This window comes from Erythrolamprus reginae, chromosome 2 (genome assembly GCF_031021105.1).
Source record: "Erythrolamprus reginae isolate rEryReg1 chromosome 2, rEryReg1.hap1, whole genome shotgun sequence".
NCBI lineage: Eukaryota > Metazoa > Chordata > Lepidosauria > Squamata > Dipsadidae > Erythrolamprus > Erythrolamprus reginae.
Window position 1 is genome coordinate 13294395 of NC_091951.1, and position 18307 is coordinate 13312701.

At 43.0% G+C, this 18307-nt stretch overlaps 1 protein-coding gene across 3 annotated transcripts in view; it reads right to left on the bottom strand.

Moving 5' to 3' along the window:
• Positions 1-18307, bottom strand: part of LOC139159757 (class I histocompatibility antigen, F10 alpha chain-like) — a 45700-nt gene extending 27393 nt beyond the window's left edge. The window contains exons 1-6 of one of the 3 annotated variants that reach the window (XM_070737130.1): positions 18112-18287; positions 17504-17562; positions 15235-15430; positions 10144-10338; positions 8243-8524; positions 4178-4300 (exon numbers count right to left, since the gene is read on the bottom strand). In XM_070737130.1, coding sequence (XP_070593231.1) covers positions 4178-4300; positions 8243-8524; positions 10144-10338; positions 15235-15430; positions 17504-17562; positions 18112-18217 — 961 coding nt within the window. In that variant the 5' untranslated portion in view covers positions 18218-18287. Of the gene's footprint in view, positions 1-4177; positions 4301-8242; positions 8525-10143; positions 10339-15234; positions 15511-17503; positions 17563-18111 lie in introns of all 3 variants that reach the window. The other 2 variants (XM_070737132.1, XM_070737131.1) reach the window with 2 other exon arrangements.

Here is an 18307-nt window from a genome sequence, read left to right on the forward strand (position 1 = left end):
GAAGTCATATTTTTTAGAGTCAAGTTTGGAGCGGTTAATATTAAGTTTAAATCTGTTGTGTGCTCTTATGTTGTTGTGGTTGAAGCTGAAGTAGTCACCGACAGGCAGGACATTGCAGCATATGATCTTGTGGGCAATACTTAGATCATGTTTAAGGCGTCTTAGTTCTAGGCTTTCTAGGCCCAGGATTGAAAGTCTAGTCTCGTAGGGTATTCTGTTTCGAGTGGAGGAGTGAAGGGCTCTTCTAGTGAAGTATCTTTGGACATTTCCAAGGGTGTTAATGTCTGAGATGCGATATGGGTTCCAAACAGATGAGCTGTATTCGAGGATGGGTCTGGCAAAAGTTTTGTAAGCTCTGGTAAGCAGTGTGAGATTGCCAGAGCAGAAGCTACGTTCGGTGGCTCTGAGGGGAAGATGCTTTAAAGCAGGGCCCCGGTTGAAGCTTTCACGAGTTTGGGCTCACGCTGGCATCTCCCCCCCCCCGTCTTTGCCAAGGCTACAATCTGGTCACTTTAGCAATACTTAGACTTCAGCAAAACATTCGACAAAGTAGATCCCAACCTACTTCTTGGTAAGCTAGAAAAAGTGGGATAGATAGTATCACCACCAGATGGATTCATAACCAGCTGACAAAACATATTCAACAAGTAGTCCTTGATGGGTCTATGTCCATATGGAGGGAATTAAGTAGTCGGATCCTACAAACTTCTGTCTTAGGCCCAGTACTCTTTAATATTTTCCTAAATTACTTAGATGAGGGAATAGAAGGGGAACTTACCAATTTTGCAGATGATCTAGATAACTACTAATCTTTGTGAGCTGTCACCATTTATTGTATTGTTTCAAATTGTTTGAGCTTACTGGGGAAAAAAAGGGGGGGGACATTTTTACCCTGTTTTTCCTTCAAAGTACTAAACCGGAAAAAAAGAACACTTTTTAAATCAAACTTTCTAATTTATTTGACTTCTTAACACACAAGCTTTAAACTTCAATATTGCGTTTAGATCCCTCCCTCCAAACTATCCTTAAAGAATATTCTTTTTCTTTTATAAACATCCTTTTTAACATACAGAGTTTTTATTTAAACTGGTACATCATTTTCTTTAACTTTCTCTCAATACCGATACTCTCAAATACATTTTCAGTGGCTTTTGCCTACTTTAAGAATTACTTAAGTATTATATATAGGTAAAATAATACATTTTTAAATTTTGAGTTAAACCTGTTGGTTGCACTTATCAAGCAGAGGGGAAAAAAGCATACTGATTCCAGTTAACTTGTTAAGTTTAAATCACTCCTTCCAGCTTATCTTCATGGAATAAAATCTTTTTCTTCTCTGGAAGTTTTATCAAAGATTTATAGGCCTTTCTTTTTATCATGAGGTCCTCAACCATGTGAATATGGTTGACGTGGTAGATAAATCCAAAGTAACTGAATTTAAAAATGCCTGGGATAAACATATATCCATCCTAAGATAAAATACAGTGATACCTCGTCTTACAAAGGCCTTGTCATACAAACTTTTCGAGGTTTAAGATTTTTTTGCCTCTTCTTACAAACTATTTTCACCTTACAAACCCACCACCGCCGCTGGGATGCCCCACCTCCGGACTTCCGTTGCTAGAGAAGCACCAGTTTTTGCGCTGCTGGGATTCTCCTGAGGCTCCCCTCCATGGGAAACTCCACCTCCGGGCTTCCGTGTTTTTGTGATGCTGCAGGGGAATCCCAGCAGCGCAAAAACGGGTGCTTCTCTGGCAACGGAAGTCCGGAGGTGGGGTTTCCCAGTGAGGGGAGCCTCAGTGAAATCGCAGCATCACAAAAACACAGAAGTCCAGAGGTGGGGTTTCCTATGGAGGGGAATCTCAGGGGAATCCCAGCAGCACAAAAACAGGCGCTTCGGCTTGGAAAAGAGGTGAATTTTGGGCTTGCACGCATTAATCGCTTTTCCATTGATTCCTATGGGAAACATTGTTTCGTCTTACAAACTTTTCACCTTAAGAACCTCGTCCCGGAACCAATTAAGTTTGTAAGACAAGGTATCACTGTACAGAAAATAGTATGGCAGACTAGATGGACCTTGAGGTCTTTTTCTGCCGTCAGACTTCTATGTTTCTAATATCCTTAAAGAAAAAGCCTCAAATTTGTCCTTTTTCTTGATGCTCCACTTTCAGTTGTGTTTACATTTGCACCATAGTAGGGTCATATAGAAGTGGATCCTTGTACTCTACCCCGGCTAGAACTGTATCTTCCTGGAAAAGAAAGGAAGGAAGGAAGGAAGGGAAATAAAGTGGTCAGTCTCTTAGCTGGATGGAAAGAGATAGAGAAACTCAGCTTTTTCTGACTTCCACCACATACAAACAAAAACACAAACACGTCTGAATGGTTTGGACCAAGTAAGAGGCATAGTGTGTTGGAAATTAACCAACAATTGGATCAGTTGAAACAAAGAGATTTTATTTTTAAAGAGAAAAATGACAGATTGCAAAGCGACGTTGGATATTTCAACTTGACCTTAAATTGAGGTTTGAGACAAAAGCCACACTTAGAATTTCAAAAGCATTACATTTATAGTCTCTATCTCAACACCCTTACCATACCCCTCCTATTGAATACAGTTACCAATCACTATATCTATTCTGTAACACTTAAGAATCAGCATTTCTGACTTCTTTATCAACACCTCCTCATTATTGCCCATAACATATTTTGCAAGCAAAGCATTTTTTTATTACTCTTCCCTTAGCTTTAAGGAATGTCCCTATTATTATTATTATTATTATTATTATTATTATTATTATTATTATTATTTTATTAATTAGATTTGTATGCCACCCCTCTCCGTAGACTCGGGGCAGCTCACAACAATAACAAAGACAATATAAGAACAAATCTAATAATTTAAAAAAACACTAAAAACCCCATTATTAAAAGCAAGCATACACACAAACATACCATGTATAAACTGTATAGGCCTGGGGGAGATGTCTCAGTTCCCCCATGCCTGACGGCAGAGATGGGTGTTAAGAACTTTACAAAAGGCAAGGAGGGTGGGGGCAGTTCTAATCTCCGGGGGGAGCTGGTTCGAGAGGGTCAGGGCCGCCACAGAGAGGGCTCTTCCCCTGGGTCCCACCAAATGACATTGTTTAGTCGATGGGACCTGGAGAAGGCCAACTCTGTGGGACCTAACCGGTCGCTGGGATTCATGCGGCAGAAGGCGGTCCCGGAGATATTCTGGTCCGATGCCATGAAGGGCTTTACAGGTCATAACCAACACTTTAAATTGTGACCGGAAATTGATCGGCAACCAATGCAGACTGTAGAGTGTCTCGCAGCTGCATTCTGCACGATCTGAAGTTTCCAAACACTTTTCAAAGGTAGCCCAATGTAGAGAGCATTACAGTAGTTGAGCCTCGAGGTGATGAGGGCATGAGTGACTGTGAGCAGTGAGTCCCGGTCCAGATAGGGCTGCAACTGGTGCACCAGGTGAACCTGGGCAAACGCCCCCCTTGCCACAGCTGAAAGATGATATTCCAATGTTAGCTGTGGATCGAGGAGGACGCACAAGTTGTGGACTCTCTCTGGGGGGGTCAATAATCCCCCCCCAGGGTTATGGACGGACAGATGGAATTGTCCCTGGGAGGCAGGAGGCAGGACCCACAGCCACTCCGTCTTATCAGGGTTGATTAATTGATTGATCAATCAATTAATCAATCAATCAATCAATCAATCAATCAATCAATTAATTGCCCAGAACATATTAATTAATTAATTAGTTGATTGATTGATTGATTAAGTAATAATAATTATTATTAATATATAATTTTATTAATAATAATTTATCTATTAATTAATAAATTAATAAATTATTGTTGTTGTTGTTGTTATTATTATTATTATTATTATTATTATTATTACTATTACTATTATATACTATTTTATTTTTGAATTTCCTTATATCCTACAATAGGGAAGATTCTTAACATTGATATATCTCCCCAAAGAGCAATTCTTCAACCAGAGGCACAGCTAGTATGGGAATACAAATGGCTTTAAATGTGCACGCCGGCGATGATGGAGCTGTGTGCACAGGTCCGTTTCCACCAGTGGAATGGTGTTCCATGCCATTCCACTTGCTGCCCTACCCTGGCCACCCCCCCCCAAAAAAAAACATACTTACTCAAGAATATCAAACTCCCAATGATCACAAATGTCACAACAAGACCAGCCACAGCACAGCCAGTGATGAGGCCCAAGTTGAATTCTGGAACCGAATCATCCAAAATAGGGGAGAGACTTTGTTCTGCCAAAGGGATGGAAATTCCTCAAATTAAGATGTGTAAGGCGCTCCTCTTCATGTCTCTCTAACCAGGGGTGGGCTGCTGGGGGTTCGCAGGGGGTTCAGGAGAACCTCTAGCTAAGATTCTGTGCAGAACCCTCAAATCCCATTCCTGACTGGCTCTGTTCACCCCTCCCCTTGCAGCCAATGTTGGATGCAGGTATGTGCAGGGTGTGTGCAGAACCTCAGGAAGGGCAAAAAAGGAGCCTACCAGAAGTTTGGGAAGGTTGGAAATGTGCCTGGAAACAGAATCTAGAATCCAGAGGGCCTGCAAAGCCCGGGGAGGCTATTTTCGCCTCCTGAAGGCTCGAGGAAAGCAGTGTTTTTCAACCAGTGTGCCGCAGCACACTAGTGTGCCATGAGACATAATCTACTGGAAACAAGAAAAAAACCCAACCGTTCTATCACTTTTGATTAAAATAATGGAATGTGCAGAAATGTCCAAGCTCACAATGGAACTGCAAAACAAGGATGAGACAGATTTCTACAAAGCATGGGACAAATGGTACCTCTGGTAAAAAAAAAAGAAATCACTTAAAAATTATTCATCAAGAAAAATATCCAACAAAAACAACTTGAAAAACTAGCAACCTACATCACAAATCATAACATTTGTAAACATCAATTGACGCGAACTTTAAATGACAAAGAAAACAAACCCTTAAACCACTGATACAATTACATCAAAAACATATGGATAAAACCTTAGGGAAATCTACACCACCTATGCTTAAACCACAGGCCGTAAAGCATGAAAGCCCCAGCTCTAACACTGGCCTTCTCTTCTTACCACTCCCCTTTTGCTCCAATTTCCTATCCCTCTTCCCCTTATATCTCTTTCCCTTCCCAACTCCCTACCTTTCTTCTTTTCTCCCTCCCCATCTACATGTACTATATAAATAAATTATAAATGTTAGAATGTATATTATATATATTCCTTTTGCTTTTCTGTACCCTGTTTTTAATGTATATATTCAATAAAAATATTTTCTAAAAAAAAAAAGAGACATAGTCAGGTGAAATTAAACAAGGGTCCCCAAACTACCATTGCGGCCAGGATATCCCTTTTGCGTTCATTGAAACAGGCCCAGGTTTCACACTAAGTGAGTATAAATACATTTAGAAACTATATTATTAACTATATGCATAATATGTACTGCGTAAGAGTGTCATTTTGTGTCATTTTGGTTGGCGGTGTGCCCCAGGATTTTCTAAATGTAAAAAATGTGCCGCGGGTCAAAAAAAGGTTGAAAATCACTGCTCTAGAGCCCAGGGAGGGCAAAAATGCCTTCTCCACCAGACTAAACCACACCCACCATCTAGCAACCTAGCAGAGAACCTCTTGCTAAAAATTTTGAATCCCATCCCTGCTTCTTACTGGGGCGTGAAGACACCCTGCTGACCATTGTTTCAATAAATCCCTGATCATCAAATAATGTGTACACTTTTTTCTTAAAACCAGCCATTTGTTATTTTGACCTGTGTCTCTCCTGGCTGGTTTCGTCCAGCAGGGAGGTGACATGAAGCTGAATCCAAGCGGTTATCAGTGCTTCATTGGTGGAGGGGTACATCATGCCTCCATTAAAAGAGATAGTGGTGCATCCCCTCCTCAAGAAGCCTTCTCTGGATCTGGCTATTTTAAACAACTATTGTCCAGTCCCGAACCTTCCCTCTTTGGGGAAGGTTGTTGAGAAGGTGGTGGTGCTTCAGCGCCAATGGTCCTTAGAGGAAGCCTAGGCCCCCAGAAGTCCAGACTGTGCAGAAATGAATAGATTGACTTTGAAAATGAAAAATAAACAAGATTCTGATTATTATAAAATTTGGGGGAAGTTTTATGACCGGATGGAACATTAAAAGATAAATAAATATAAATAGTTATTTTGGAGAACTATGAGATATGAATATTGAATTAAAATATTGTCAGCCAGATGGCAAGATAAGAATTGGTGGTAGCACAATATGATACAAATTTACTTATTAATAAGAATTTAAACATATAGAATTTTCTAATATAATTTATGTGATATATGATAAAGGTTATTTTTTAATTTCAGATATACCTGTATATAGAACCTCTAGCAATTATAGGATAAATTGATACTGGATTAATTAATTTAATGTAGAAATGAAAGTTTCAACTAAGATTGGCCTAATAGTGAGTTTGATATTGTTTATATTGATGTAATGTAATGTTTTAGTGCAAGTTGGGAAAAATATTGTTTTTTCTCTTTTTGAGGTTTTCTCATTTGATAATACTGTATTATATAAGTTCTATAGAATGTTTTTTAATGGAAGAAAGATACGCATGCATTGAATGATTAATAGAAAAATAATTTTTTTATATGTTTTATTTTAAACATGGTTTTAGTGTTTGTACTTATGTACTGTTTTTTATCCTATGTTGGAGAAAAATAAAATTTATATTTGAAAAAAAAATGTCTGGCTTCAGGCCCGTCTACAGCATCAAAACTGCTTTGGTCACACTGATGGATGATCCCTGGAGGGCCTGGAATAGGGGTCATTCCTCTATCCTGGTGCTCTTTGACTTCTCAGCGGCTTTCAATACCATCGACCATGGTATCCTTCTGCACTGATTGGAGGGGTTGAGAGTGGGAGGCACCGTTCTATAGTGGTTCTCTTTCTACCTCTCTGGTCGGATGCAGTTGTTGTTGGCAGGGGGTCCCGGGTGGGATGGACCGCCACTGCCACCACCGCACAGGAACTCAGCCCCATGGCTGCCGGCAAAGGCGTTCCATTTAGTCCTGCGAGGGAGCTGCCCGAAGGACGAAATCTGGGACTAAATGGGGTGCCTTTGCCTTTGTTGGCAGCAATGGGGCTGGGTTCCTGGCAGCTTCCCACAGGACTAAATGGAGTGCCTTTGCCGGCAGCCACGGGGCTCAAGCAGGCAGAACACCACCGCCCACCATGCCCCTCCTCCAGGCCCCCCCTGGAGCATTTTTCTGCTGGCGGCCACCTCTCCGAGCTGCTTCTTGTGCTGGCTCAGCTAGGAGACATGCCCGGTGCTCTGCCTGCTCGAGCTGCCCCGGTCCCACTCTGTCTGCGGTGAGGCAGCAGGCGTGTCTCCTGGCTGAGCCAGCTCAAGAAGCAGCTCAGAGAAGTGGCCGCCGCCCACCCTCCAGGCCTGCCCTGGAGCACTTTTTCCTGCTGGCGGCTCTGCCTGCTCGAGCAGCCCCGGTCCCACTCTAGCTGCAGTGGGGAAGCAGGTGCGTCTTCTACTTGAGCCAGCGCTGAGCTAGGTGACTCGAGTCTCCTCTCCAAACGGCCCTAGCAGCAGCAGCAGCAGAGGTGCCCCATGCCTGCCAAGCGAGCGCTGCTCTCTCTGGCCCCACCTAGCAGCAGGTGCTGTCGCTGCTGGCTGGGGCGGTGAGATTTGGCTTCTGCACATGCACAGAAGCCGAATCTCGTGTGCCCGGCACGTGCACGCCGTGTGGCGATGGAGATGCACGCACAACTCCATTTTTGCTGGTGGAACTGCATTCCATGCTGTCCTGCCAGCAGCCCACCTCTGGTTGTAGAGATATACTAGTGAGATACTAGTGTGGTGTATGTATAGTAAAGATAGAATATAGAGAGTAGTGTAAATAAGAAATAAATATATTTTTCCAAGACTTCCTACTGCTGCTGTGTTTCATTGAAGACCAACCAAAACTCCATATCTATTGGTCTGTGGCTGGCTGGTTGGGTTGGTTAGCTCCTTGGGCTGGCTATCTTCCGAAAGTGTAGCTCTGACAGACTGTTCCCTGCAGGCCCACCAACCTCATATATGGGAAAGTCTATTAAATGAGAACTCACCTTCACATTTGGATACAGCTGGGGTCAGATTTCTTTCCCTCAACCCTCCACCCTCCCAAATAGCCCAGAGCCTTTCCATCCTGAAGATTGCACCTTTCAGCTCCAAGGCCAGAGGCTCTTGCAGGCTGTCGTGCTCCACGTGGCATCGATAGCGGTCCCTCTCTTTGGGGTTGATCTGGATGCTGAGCAAGTGGTAGAAGGTCCCATCTGCATTGGGGGCCACAGATCCATGGAAGGTATCCTGAAGCCAGACCTCCCCGTCCCTCGTCCAGGAGGCATCGATCTCCCTGGGGTAGAAGCCATGGATCCGGCAGACATGTGTCTCCATCCCATCCTCCACCTCCGTCCTGCTGTTCATCGTCACCACTGGGGTCTCTGTAGAAACAGCATCACTGGAATTAACTCCGAGCAGTTAATGACGGGCAGAAAAATCTCCCACCACTCAATTTTAACTCAGGGTTTTAATACTCTATAACAGCAGCATCTCCAAGACTTTTAGGAAATGCTCAAATGCTTGACAAAAATGGAAACAATGTCCAAGAAACAGTGGCAGATAGTATTTATTCCATCTTTCCGAGGTGGGTAAAATGAGGAGCCAGATTGTGAGGGCAATATGCTGGCTCTGTTAAATAGTGCTATTGCTAACATTTTGTAAGCCGCCCTGAGTCTAAGGAGAAGGGCGGCATTAAAAAAAAAGCAAGCAAGCAAGCAAGCAAGCAAGCAAGCAAGCAAGCAAGCAAGCAAGCAAGTAAGTAAATAAAATAATAAAATGATAAAATGATAAAGTGATAAAGTGATAAAGTGATAAGGTGATAAGGTGATAAGGTGATAAGGTGATAAGGTGATAAGGTGATAAGGTGATAAGGTGATAAGGTGATAAGGTGATAAGGTGATAAGGTGATAAGGTGATAAGGTGATAAGGTGATAAGGTGATAAGGTGATAAGGTGATAAGGTGATAAGGTGATAAGGTGATAAGGTGATAAGGTGATAAGGTGATAAGGTGATAAGGTGATAAGGTGATAAGGTGATAAGGTGATAAGGTGATAAGGTGATAAGGTGATAAGGTGATAAGGTGATAAGGTGATAAGGTGATAAGGTGATAAGGTGATAAGGTGATAAGGTGATAAGGTGATTAAGTAATTAAGTAATTAAGTAATTAAGTAATTAAATAATTAAATAATTAAATAATTAAATAATTAAATAATTAAATAATTAAATAATTAAATAATTAAATAATTAAATAATTAAATAATTAAATAATTAAATAATTAAATAATTAAATAATTAAATAATTAAATAATTAAATAATTAAATAATTAAATAATTAAATAATTAAATAATTAAATAATTAAATAATTAAATAATTAAATAATTAAATAATTAAATAATTGAACAAACAAACAAACAAACAAGCAAATAAGTAAATAAGTAAATAAAACGATAAAACGATAAAACGATAAAACGATAAAACGATAAAACGATAAAACGATAAAACGATAAAACGATAAAACGATAAAACGATAAAACGATAAAACGATAAAACGATAAAACGATAAAACGATAAAACGATAAAACGATAAAACGATAAAACGATAAAACTATAAAACTATAAAACAATAAAACAATAAAACAATAAAATAATAAAATAATAAAATAATTGAACAAACAAACAAACAAACAAATAAATAAGTAAATAAGTAAATAAGTAAATGACATTTAGATATTCCACATGGAATTGTCTGGTAGCGAGTTGTCTCGCAGCAAATATACCCAAGTGGACTGCTGCTTCATTGACCCATAGAATCACCCGCTAGGCAGAGGCTGCATTTTCTGGTCCATTGAATGGCTTCCTGTGTCCTGGAGACCTACTGAAGAGGAAGGGGAAGGATTCCCTCCAGGCATCCAGGCAGCAGACCAAGGACCCAAAGGGATCAATTACATGCAAGAAATCAGATCAGAAAGGAGGAAAGTCCAGCCGGGACCAGATATTCACCTGTTCTCATCAGTGTCTCATTCCCATAAACCAGGCACTTCTTTAGCAAATCAAAACATGTATCTGTGTCGCTATTATTAAATGATACGAAAAGTATGGTTTCCACATTATAAACCATCTTCATCATCGAAAAGTCTTCTTCATTTCCATATTCCAGGAATTCACAGGTTACGATGCCCTGTAGTGTCTGAGGAACTGAAAGGGGGATATATGTTTGGTTTGAGGAGTCTCCGGAGAGAGCACCCCTATTCACTCTCTCTCACACACACCCTTCACACTTTGAGGGTTTCCAGATATCCCCCACTCCCATTTCCTCCCCCTTCTCCCTTCTCCCTCCTCCAATGGCTCCTTCTGGGCAAAAGGATAAGATGGCAGGGCCATATTTGTCTTGGATTCACAGAGCCTCAAATCCTCTTTCAGGAGGCTCAGTCAGTGCAGAGATAAATGGCCAGAGTGGGTTGAGGGGACCCCCCCACCAAAACCCCATTTCAAACCCCCAAGAGAAGCTCCTTAGAAGCAAACATATTTGCTTGCAACGTTCCCCCAAATAAGGTTCTTTGAAAGTAAGTCTTTGCCCCAAGAGATTGGGGATTTGTTTCTTAAGGAAGCCCCACCAAAAGAGCAAAGCCTAATTTGAATAGCCTTGGTGGTTCAGGAAGGGCTCCAGGATAGTCCTAAGCCATGTAGGGCTTTTCCTTTTTCTTTAAGAACTATCAGCTAATTAATTATTTCCTATGCTATTTTTATGGTATGTATGAGGTGAATGGATACGGTATGAATGAAATTCTTGGCACACCTGACATTGGAGAGGCAGGAGGGAAGGGGGCACCTATGTCTGGGGTGACAGAGGGTCAGAATATCCCGGTCTTGCTGGGGAGAGGCAGATATGGTGGGAGCCATGGAGCTAGCCGTTCCAGGGGAAGGAGGGATCGCTGCTTAATAGCGATCCCTTCTTCCAGCTCTGTGAGCTCAACCCTGGGTACTGGTGACGAGTGTAACTCTGGCCCTGGGCTCAGGCTGCTGCAAATCAATGCCAGGTCAGTGGCAAATAAAGCTCTCCTCATCCGGGATTTGATCCTGGATGAGGAGGCCAACCTGGCATGTGTGACTGAAACCTTGCTGGGCCCAGAGAGAGGAGTTCCTCTCTCTGAAATTTGCCCAGCCGGGTTTCAGGTATGGCATCAGCCTCGACCCCAGGGAAGGGGAGGAGGAGTGGCTATTATAGCCAGGGAGGGCCTTTGCCTGCGTAGACTTGTTGCTCCAGAGATTGCAGGTTGTGAGTCCCTCCTGGTGAAGTTGGACTTAGGGGTTCAGGTGGGCCTGTTGTCATGTACCGGCCTCCCAGTTGAATGTCAACGGCCCTGCCTGTGCTGCTCGAGGAGGTAGCCAGGCTGGTGCTGGGGTTCCCCAGACTTATTGTCTTGGGGGACTTTAACCTGCTGTTGCACGGTGAAACCTCTGGGCTAGCACAGGACTTCATGGCCACCATGACAGCCATGGACCTGATTCAAGTAGTACAGGGTCCAACTCATGAGGGGGGGCACACACCCGACATGGTATTCCTCTCTGAACAACTGGGTAATGGTCTGAGACCAAGGGGCTTAGAAGTGTTGCCTTTGTCATGGTCAGACCATCTTCTACTGTGGCTTCACTTCCTGGCTCCAATCCTCCCCCGCAGGGAGGCGGAACTGACTAGGTGATTCCACCCCAGACACCTGATGGATCCAGAAGGTTTTCAGAGGGTGCTTGGGGTTATTCCAGATGCACTTGTCCACAGTTCGGTGGAGTCTCTTGCTGTAGCCTGGGGGCTCTTGACTGGATTGCGCTGTTGCGACTTCTCCGCGGCACTAGACCCCGGAGAGCTCCTTGGTTTACTGAGGAACTCTGGGAGTTGAAAGGCTAGAAGAGATGTCTAGAGAAGCGATGGAGGAGATAGAGTTAGAGAAAATAATAGGAGAAAAAACTGAGGGTACTAAGGCGCAAGCAAGCAATATATATAAGATGTTAGTGAAGTCAGACGGGGATGTTGTGTGAGCCGCCCCGAGTCTTCGGAGAGGGGCGGCATACAAATCTAATAAATTATTATTATTATTATTATTATTATTATTATTATTATTATTATTATGTGATCCAAGGATTGACTAAATGGTGGCAAAATGAGATACAAGTAGAGGTGCAAGAGATGAAAAATACAGTAGAGAATATAAGGAAAATCAAGAATACAAGAGTTAGGGAAATGAGAAAGAAAATATTACATAAGTGGTATTACACTCCCATTCAACTTGCACACTTTTAGCAGAACATTAAAGGTATCTGTTGGCATGGGTGCCAAGATAAAGGAATGTTTATGCATATGCTCTGGGAATGCCCAGTGGTGCAGAACTTTTGGCAAAAAGTGCAAGAGGATATTAATAGGATATTAAATATAAGATGGACGATTACTAAGGAAATGGTAGTATTAGTAAAATGTAGTGAGATTGGAGAATACAGAGAAATAAAACAAGTAGCGATAGAAAGCGCTCAGACGGTAATAGTCTTGGGGTGGAAAGATGCAATAAAATGGACAATGCAAAATTGGTATGGTGGACCACATTCAATTCGAGATTATGGATAAAAGGATGGATTCGATTAATGAAACTGATTTGCAACAGCTGATGGGGCGATGGGACAAGGTAAGACGATATATGGCGAGTAGGATCCGAGACCAAGCTATAAGAAACAAGTTGGAATCACTCTATAATATGTAAAGAAATATTTCACTCTTGGGTTTAAATGATTTATACAAGAAATACCCCCAACTGGTGGTGGGGTATGATTGATTGTCTGGTGGTGGGATCACTGAGCACATGTTTTATGTAATATGTTGTGTGTGTGTTTTATATTATAAAAATCAATAAAAATATTAATTTAAAAAAAAGGAGAAGCGATGGAGGAAGAGTAAGTCTGAATCCGATCGAACACTTGTAAGAGCTCATATTGAGACTTAAAAAGTGGCGCTCAAGGCGGCAAGATGCGCATATCATGCCGCTTTGATTGCATCAGCGGAATCTCATCCAGCCGCTCTCTACTTAACCAGGGGGGAGTTGGGGAGCCCTTACAGAGTAGTGCCGAGGATTTTAACACATTTTTCACTGATAAAGTCGCTTAGATCCGGGCGGACCTTGACTCTGATTGGATAACAGAGTCGACTGACAACCAGTCAGTTGAGGTGACTGGGACCCATACTTGTCCATCTGTCTGGGAAGAATTTGATCTGGTGACAACTGATGAAGTGGACAAGGCCATTGGAATTGTGAGTTTTGCCACCTGCTTACTGGATCCGTGTCCCTCCTGGCTGGTTTCGGCCAGCAGGGAGGTGACACAGAGCTGGGTCCAGGAGATTGTCAACACTTCTTTGGGGAGGGGGTCCTTTCTGGCTTCCTACAAGGAGGCACTTGTGTGACCCCCTCCTCAAGAAGCCTTCCCTGGACCCGGCCATTCTCAACAAATATCATCCAGTCTCCAACCTTCCCTTTATGGGGAAGGTTGTTGAGAAGGTGTTGGCGCTCCAGCTCCAGCGGTCCTTGGAAGAAGCCTACGCCCTCAACAGTCAGGACTAAGGCCCGGTTACAGCATGGAAACTGCTTTGGTTGAGTTGATAAATGATCTCTGGCACGCCCGGGACAGGGGTTTATCCTCTGTCCTGGTGCTTCTTGACCTCTCAGTGGCTTTCGATACCATCGACCATGGTATCCTTCTGAGCCGGCTGGAGGGGTTGGGAGTGGGAGGCACTGTTCTTCAATGGTTCTCCTCCTACCTCTCGGGTCGGTGGCAGTCAGTGTTATTGGGGGGTCAGAGGTCGACCTCTAGGCTACTCCCTTCTGGGGTGCCCCAGGGGTCGGTCCTCTCCCCCCTGCTGTTTAATAATCCAGGGGTGTGGGGTGAGGTATCATCAGTTTGCTGATGATACCCAGCTGTACATCTCCACCCCATGTCCAGTCAGCGAAGCAGTGGAAGTGATGTGCTAGTGCCTGGAGGCTGTTAGGGTCTGGATGGGTGTCAACAGACTCAAGCTCAACCCTGATAAGATGGAGTGGCTGTGGGTTTTGCCTCCCAAGGACAATTCCATCTGTCTGTCTCTTCTCTACTCTACTCTACTCTACTCTATTCTATTCTATTCTATTCACTAGACCAACCATTTCTTGTAATCAGCCCAATTCTTGTAACCGTTCTTTATATGTTTTAGCCTCCAGTTCCCTGATCATCTTGGTTGCTCTTCTCTGCACTCTTTGTAGAATCTATACTTAGTAGAATTCATTTGTTTTTTTACTAAGGGTTCTGTGGGTGTGGCTTGGTGGGAAGGATACTGCAAAATCCCCATTCCCTCCCCATTTCTGGGGGGAAGGCTATTGCAAATCCCCACCCAACTGCAGAGGAAGGCTATTGCAAAATATCCATTCTCACCCCATTCCTGGGGGAAGGCTATTACAAATTCCTATTCTCTCCCCACTCCTGGGGGAAGGCTATTGCAAATTCTCCATTCCCACCAGACTCTGGGGCCAGCCAGAGGTTGTCTGTGCCAGTTCTCTGAACTATACAAAATTTCCGCTACTTGTTCTACATAATCTGTCAGAACCAGCTGAATTTCACCCCTGGTATAGAGTCTCCTGCTTGAGCAGGGGGTTTGACTAGAAGACCTCAAAAGTCCCTTCCAGCTCTTTTCTGATTGATTGATTGATTGATTGTTTATTTACCCCTCAAATAAGAGAGTGACAGAAATGCTTCTTCTTGGATGGGAACTGTTAGTACAAGGTACATGTGTGTTAGGGTTTGCCACTGTAAACTTGTACTGTCACTTTAAATGTTACAGTTGCTACTGTAAAACTTGTACTTAAAGGGTTAATATTATTCTAGGCTGGTTTGCCATTAGAGGGCGCCGTTTTCTTACTTTGCCTGAGAGGGGGGAGTTGTGTTTATGCTTGGTGCATATCTTCTTGTATTAGCTTTGTGTTTATTATCTATATTGTATACCAAAAAATTAAACATACTTTATCCTCTCCTGCTATTGGCAGGGAATATGAAGCAGGAAGATCCACCTGACCCATCACTGACCTTTGATTGTATGCAATGGATTCCATAAATTCCCCAGATCTTTTCTGAGCCGATGATCAATGTCACGTACGAAATGAGTCAGAGCCTGCCAGTATTCGGGATCCTCCTTCACCAATTTCTCCATCCAGGAGACTCGAAGCTGAATCTTTGTGCTGCTGTTGTCATAGGAAGCAATGATCTGACTGTCTAAATAGCCCTGCATAACAAGTTGGAATGGCATCTGACTGGAGTCCAAGACAGCGAAGAAGATAAGCTTGAGGGAATTTGAGGAGGAGCCTGAAAAAAGGACTCAGAAGGAAAAAGTTAGGGGGCTTCTGCTAGGGGGACACTGATGCTTTGGGGCGCAGTAATCCCCATTATTAGATTTGGAAGAAAGAAGAAAAGACCGGGGGGGGGGGGAGAAAAGGGGAAATGAAATAATAGATGATGGAAGAAGAAGAGAAGGGAGAGGGTGGGAAGAGCCTGGGATAAACATATATCCATCCTAAGACAAAATACAGAAAATAGTATAAGGGCAGACTAGATGGATCATGAGGTCTTTTTCTGCCATCAGACATCTATGTTTCTATGAGAGGCAAAAAGCAGAGAAGTTTTGGGTGTGTTCTGCCGGGCTCTCTGGTAGAAACCTCCCGAAAATTCAAGGGTACAAATTTCAGACACACACACATTTGAAAGTTCAAAACAATGTCCTTTATTACAAAATTCAAAAGAAACAAAGCACCCTTTTTGTATTGCAAAGAGCACTCTTCCCCAAAACAACCTTGTAGCCTGTACAAGTCCCTTAATCAGTCCTTAAGTACTTAGCTAGAAGAAACGTCACAGCCCTCCTTCTTCCCACGAAGTGAAACAAACACACTATTTACTCGTCGCTACAGAGCACTGCACACCAAGACAACTAGACACAAGAACAGTTTTTTTTCTGAACCCCATCACTCTACTAAACAAATAATTTCCTCAACACTGTCAGTCTTTCTACTAAATCTGCACTTCTATTCTACTAGTTTTTCTCATCATTCCTATCACCCATTTCCTCCCATGTTGACTGTATGACTGTAACTTGTTCCTTATATCCTAGGGTTTTTATTAATATTGCTTCTTCATTGCTTATTTGACCCCTATGACAATCATTAAGTGTTGTACCACATGATTCTTGACAAATGTATATTTTATTTTATGTACGCTGAGAGCATATACATCAAGACAAATTCCTTGTGTGTCCAATCACACTTGGCCAATAAAATCTATCTATCTTTGGTGTCAAAGGCATGAAAAATCAACAAACAAAGGAAACAGCAAAATACAATCCTGAAGAACTGTGATCAGATAATCTTCCACAACGGCCAAGCCCACACGCTGCTATTTGTATCAGCAGCTCTAATTACTGGAGCCACACCCAAACACAGGTGGGCTGTCTCATCTCCTGTAATATGTCCTCAATTGGTCTCTACTACGCATAACTCTGCGCCTGCGTGCGTCCAAGACTTCCTCATCCGAATCAACTGAAAATAATGGAGATTGGCTTCCTGGGCTGTGTGCCAAGCCCCCCTCTTCCAAGTCACTCCCACCTTCTTCTTCGTCTGAGGAAACTGCACTACCTGACTCTGTTGGCAACAAAAGAGGCCTATGACATGTTGATGTTTCCCCTGCATCCACCTCCACATTCCTTGGGGCAGGAGCTGGGCCAGAGCCAACCACAACAGGGTGAGAGAGAAAGGGAAGAGAAAGCAGGATCTAAGAGGGAACAGGAACCCCCAAACCTACCTGCCTACCTCCCCCAATTGTGCCCCCCTTCTTTCAGCAAGGCCTAGTATGGACTGCTCCATGTAGGGTGTGGTCACCCACAGAGGAGAAGTGGGGAGATCCATCTGCAAAAGCAGCAGGAAACCCTACCCGGTCACCCTGCTGTTTACCCCCAAGTGCCTTGGAATTTTTAACCTTTTTTGGTCCAAGTGGGGGCAACTTATTAATGGTAGACATGCCCCTAGTGGTGAGGGTGGGAGGTGCACAGGCAGCCAGGGAGTTTACAAGTTGACTGGTTTGCCATCCCACAACCTCCACGGTGGGATGGAAAGAATTGTTCAGGCACACTTAGAAATATAGATGATTGACAGCAGAAAAAGACCGCATATAAATCCAATTAATTAAATAAATAAATAAAATAAATCATGGCCATCTAGTCTGCCCTTATAATATTTCCTGTATTTTATCTTAGGATGGATATATGTTTATCCCAGGCAGGTTTAAATTCAGTTAGTGTGGATTTACCAACCACGTCTGTTGGAAGTTTGTTCCAAGGATCTAGTCTGCGGAGAGGGGCGGCATACAAATCTAAATAAATAAATAAATAAATAAATAAATAAATAAATAAAATAAATAAATCTACTACTCTTTCAGTAAAATAATATTTCCCCATGTTGCTTCTAATCTTTCCCCCAACTAACCTCAGATTGTGTCCCCTTGTTCTTGTGTTCACTTTCCTATTAAAAACAATTCCCTCCTGAACCTTATTTAACCCCTTTCACATATTTAAATGTTTTGATCATGTCCCCCCTTTTCCTTCTGTCCTCCAGAGTCCAGACTATACAGATTGAGTTCATGAAGTCTTTCCTGATACGTTTTATGCTTAAGACCTTCCACCATTTTTGTAGCCCGTACTTGGACCCGTTCAATTTTATGAATATCTTTTTTTTGACTGACATCTGGAGAGGCCATCTGGTCCTGCTCTTAGATGGGCTAGGGGAGATGGGGAGCGTGAGAGAGTGGTAGCAGAGAGGGAGACAGACAGACAAAGAGGCAGCGAGCCAGAAAGACAGACAGACGGAGATTCCCTGGCGTTGATGGATTCGCACCAGCAGAAAAAGGGGTTGAATCACTTACCTCCTGGAAGTGGCACCGGTGAGGAAGTGGTCTCACCGAGGCACATGTGCTGCAGATCGACCACCTCTATCATCAGGACCAAGAAGGGCGCAAAATGCAGAGCCATCCTGTCCGCAATCGTCCGCCCGCGCTGCGCTCTGCTATAAAATCGCAAACATAAGAGGCGCTCCCGCTGATCAATACCGCACCAAATCCA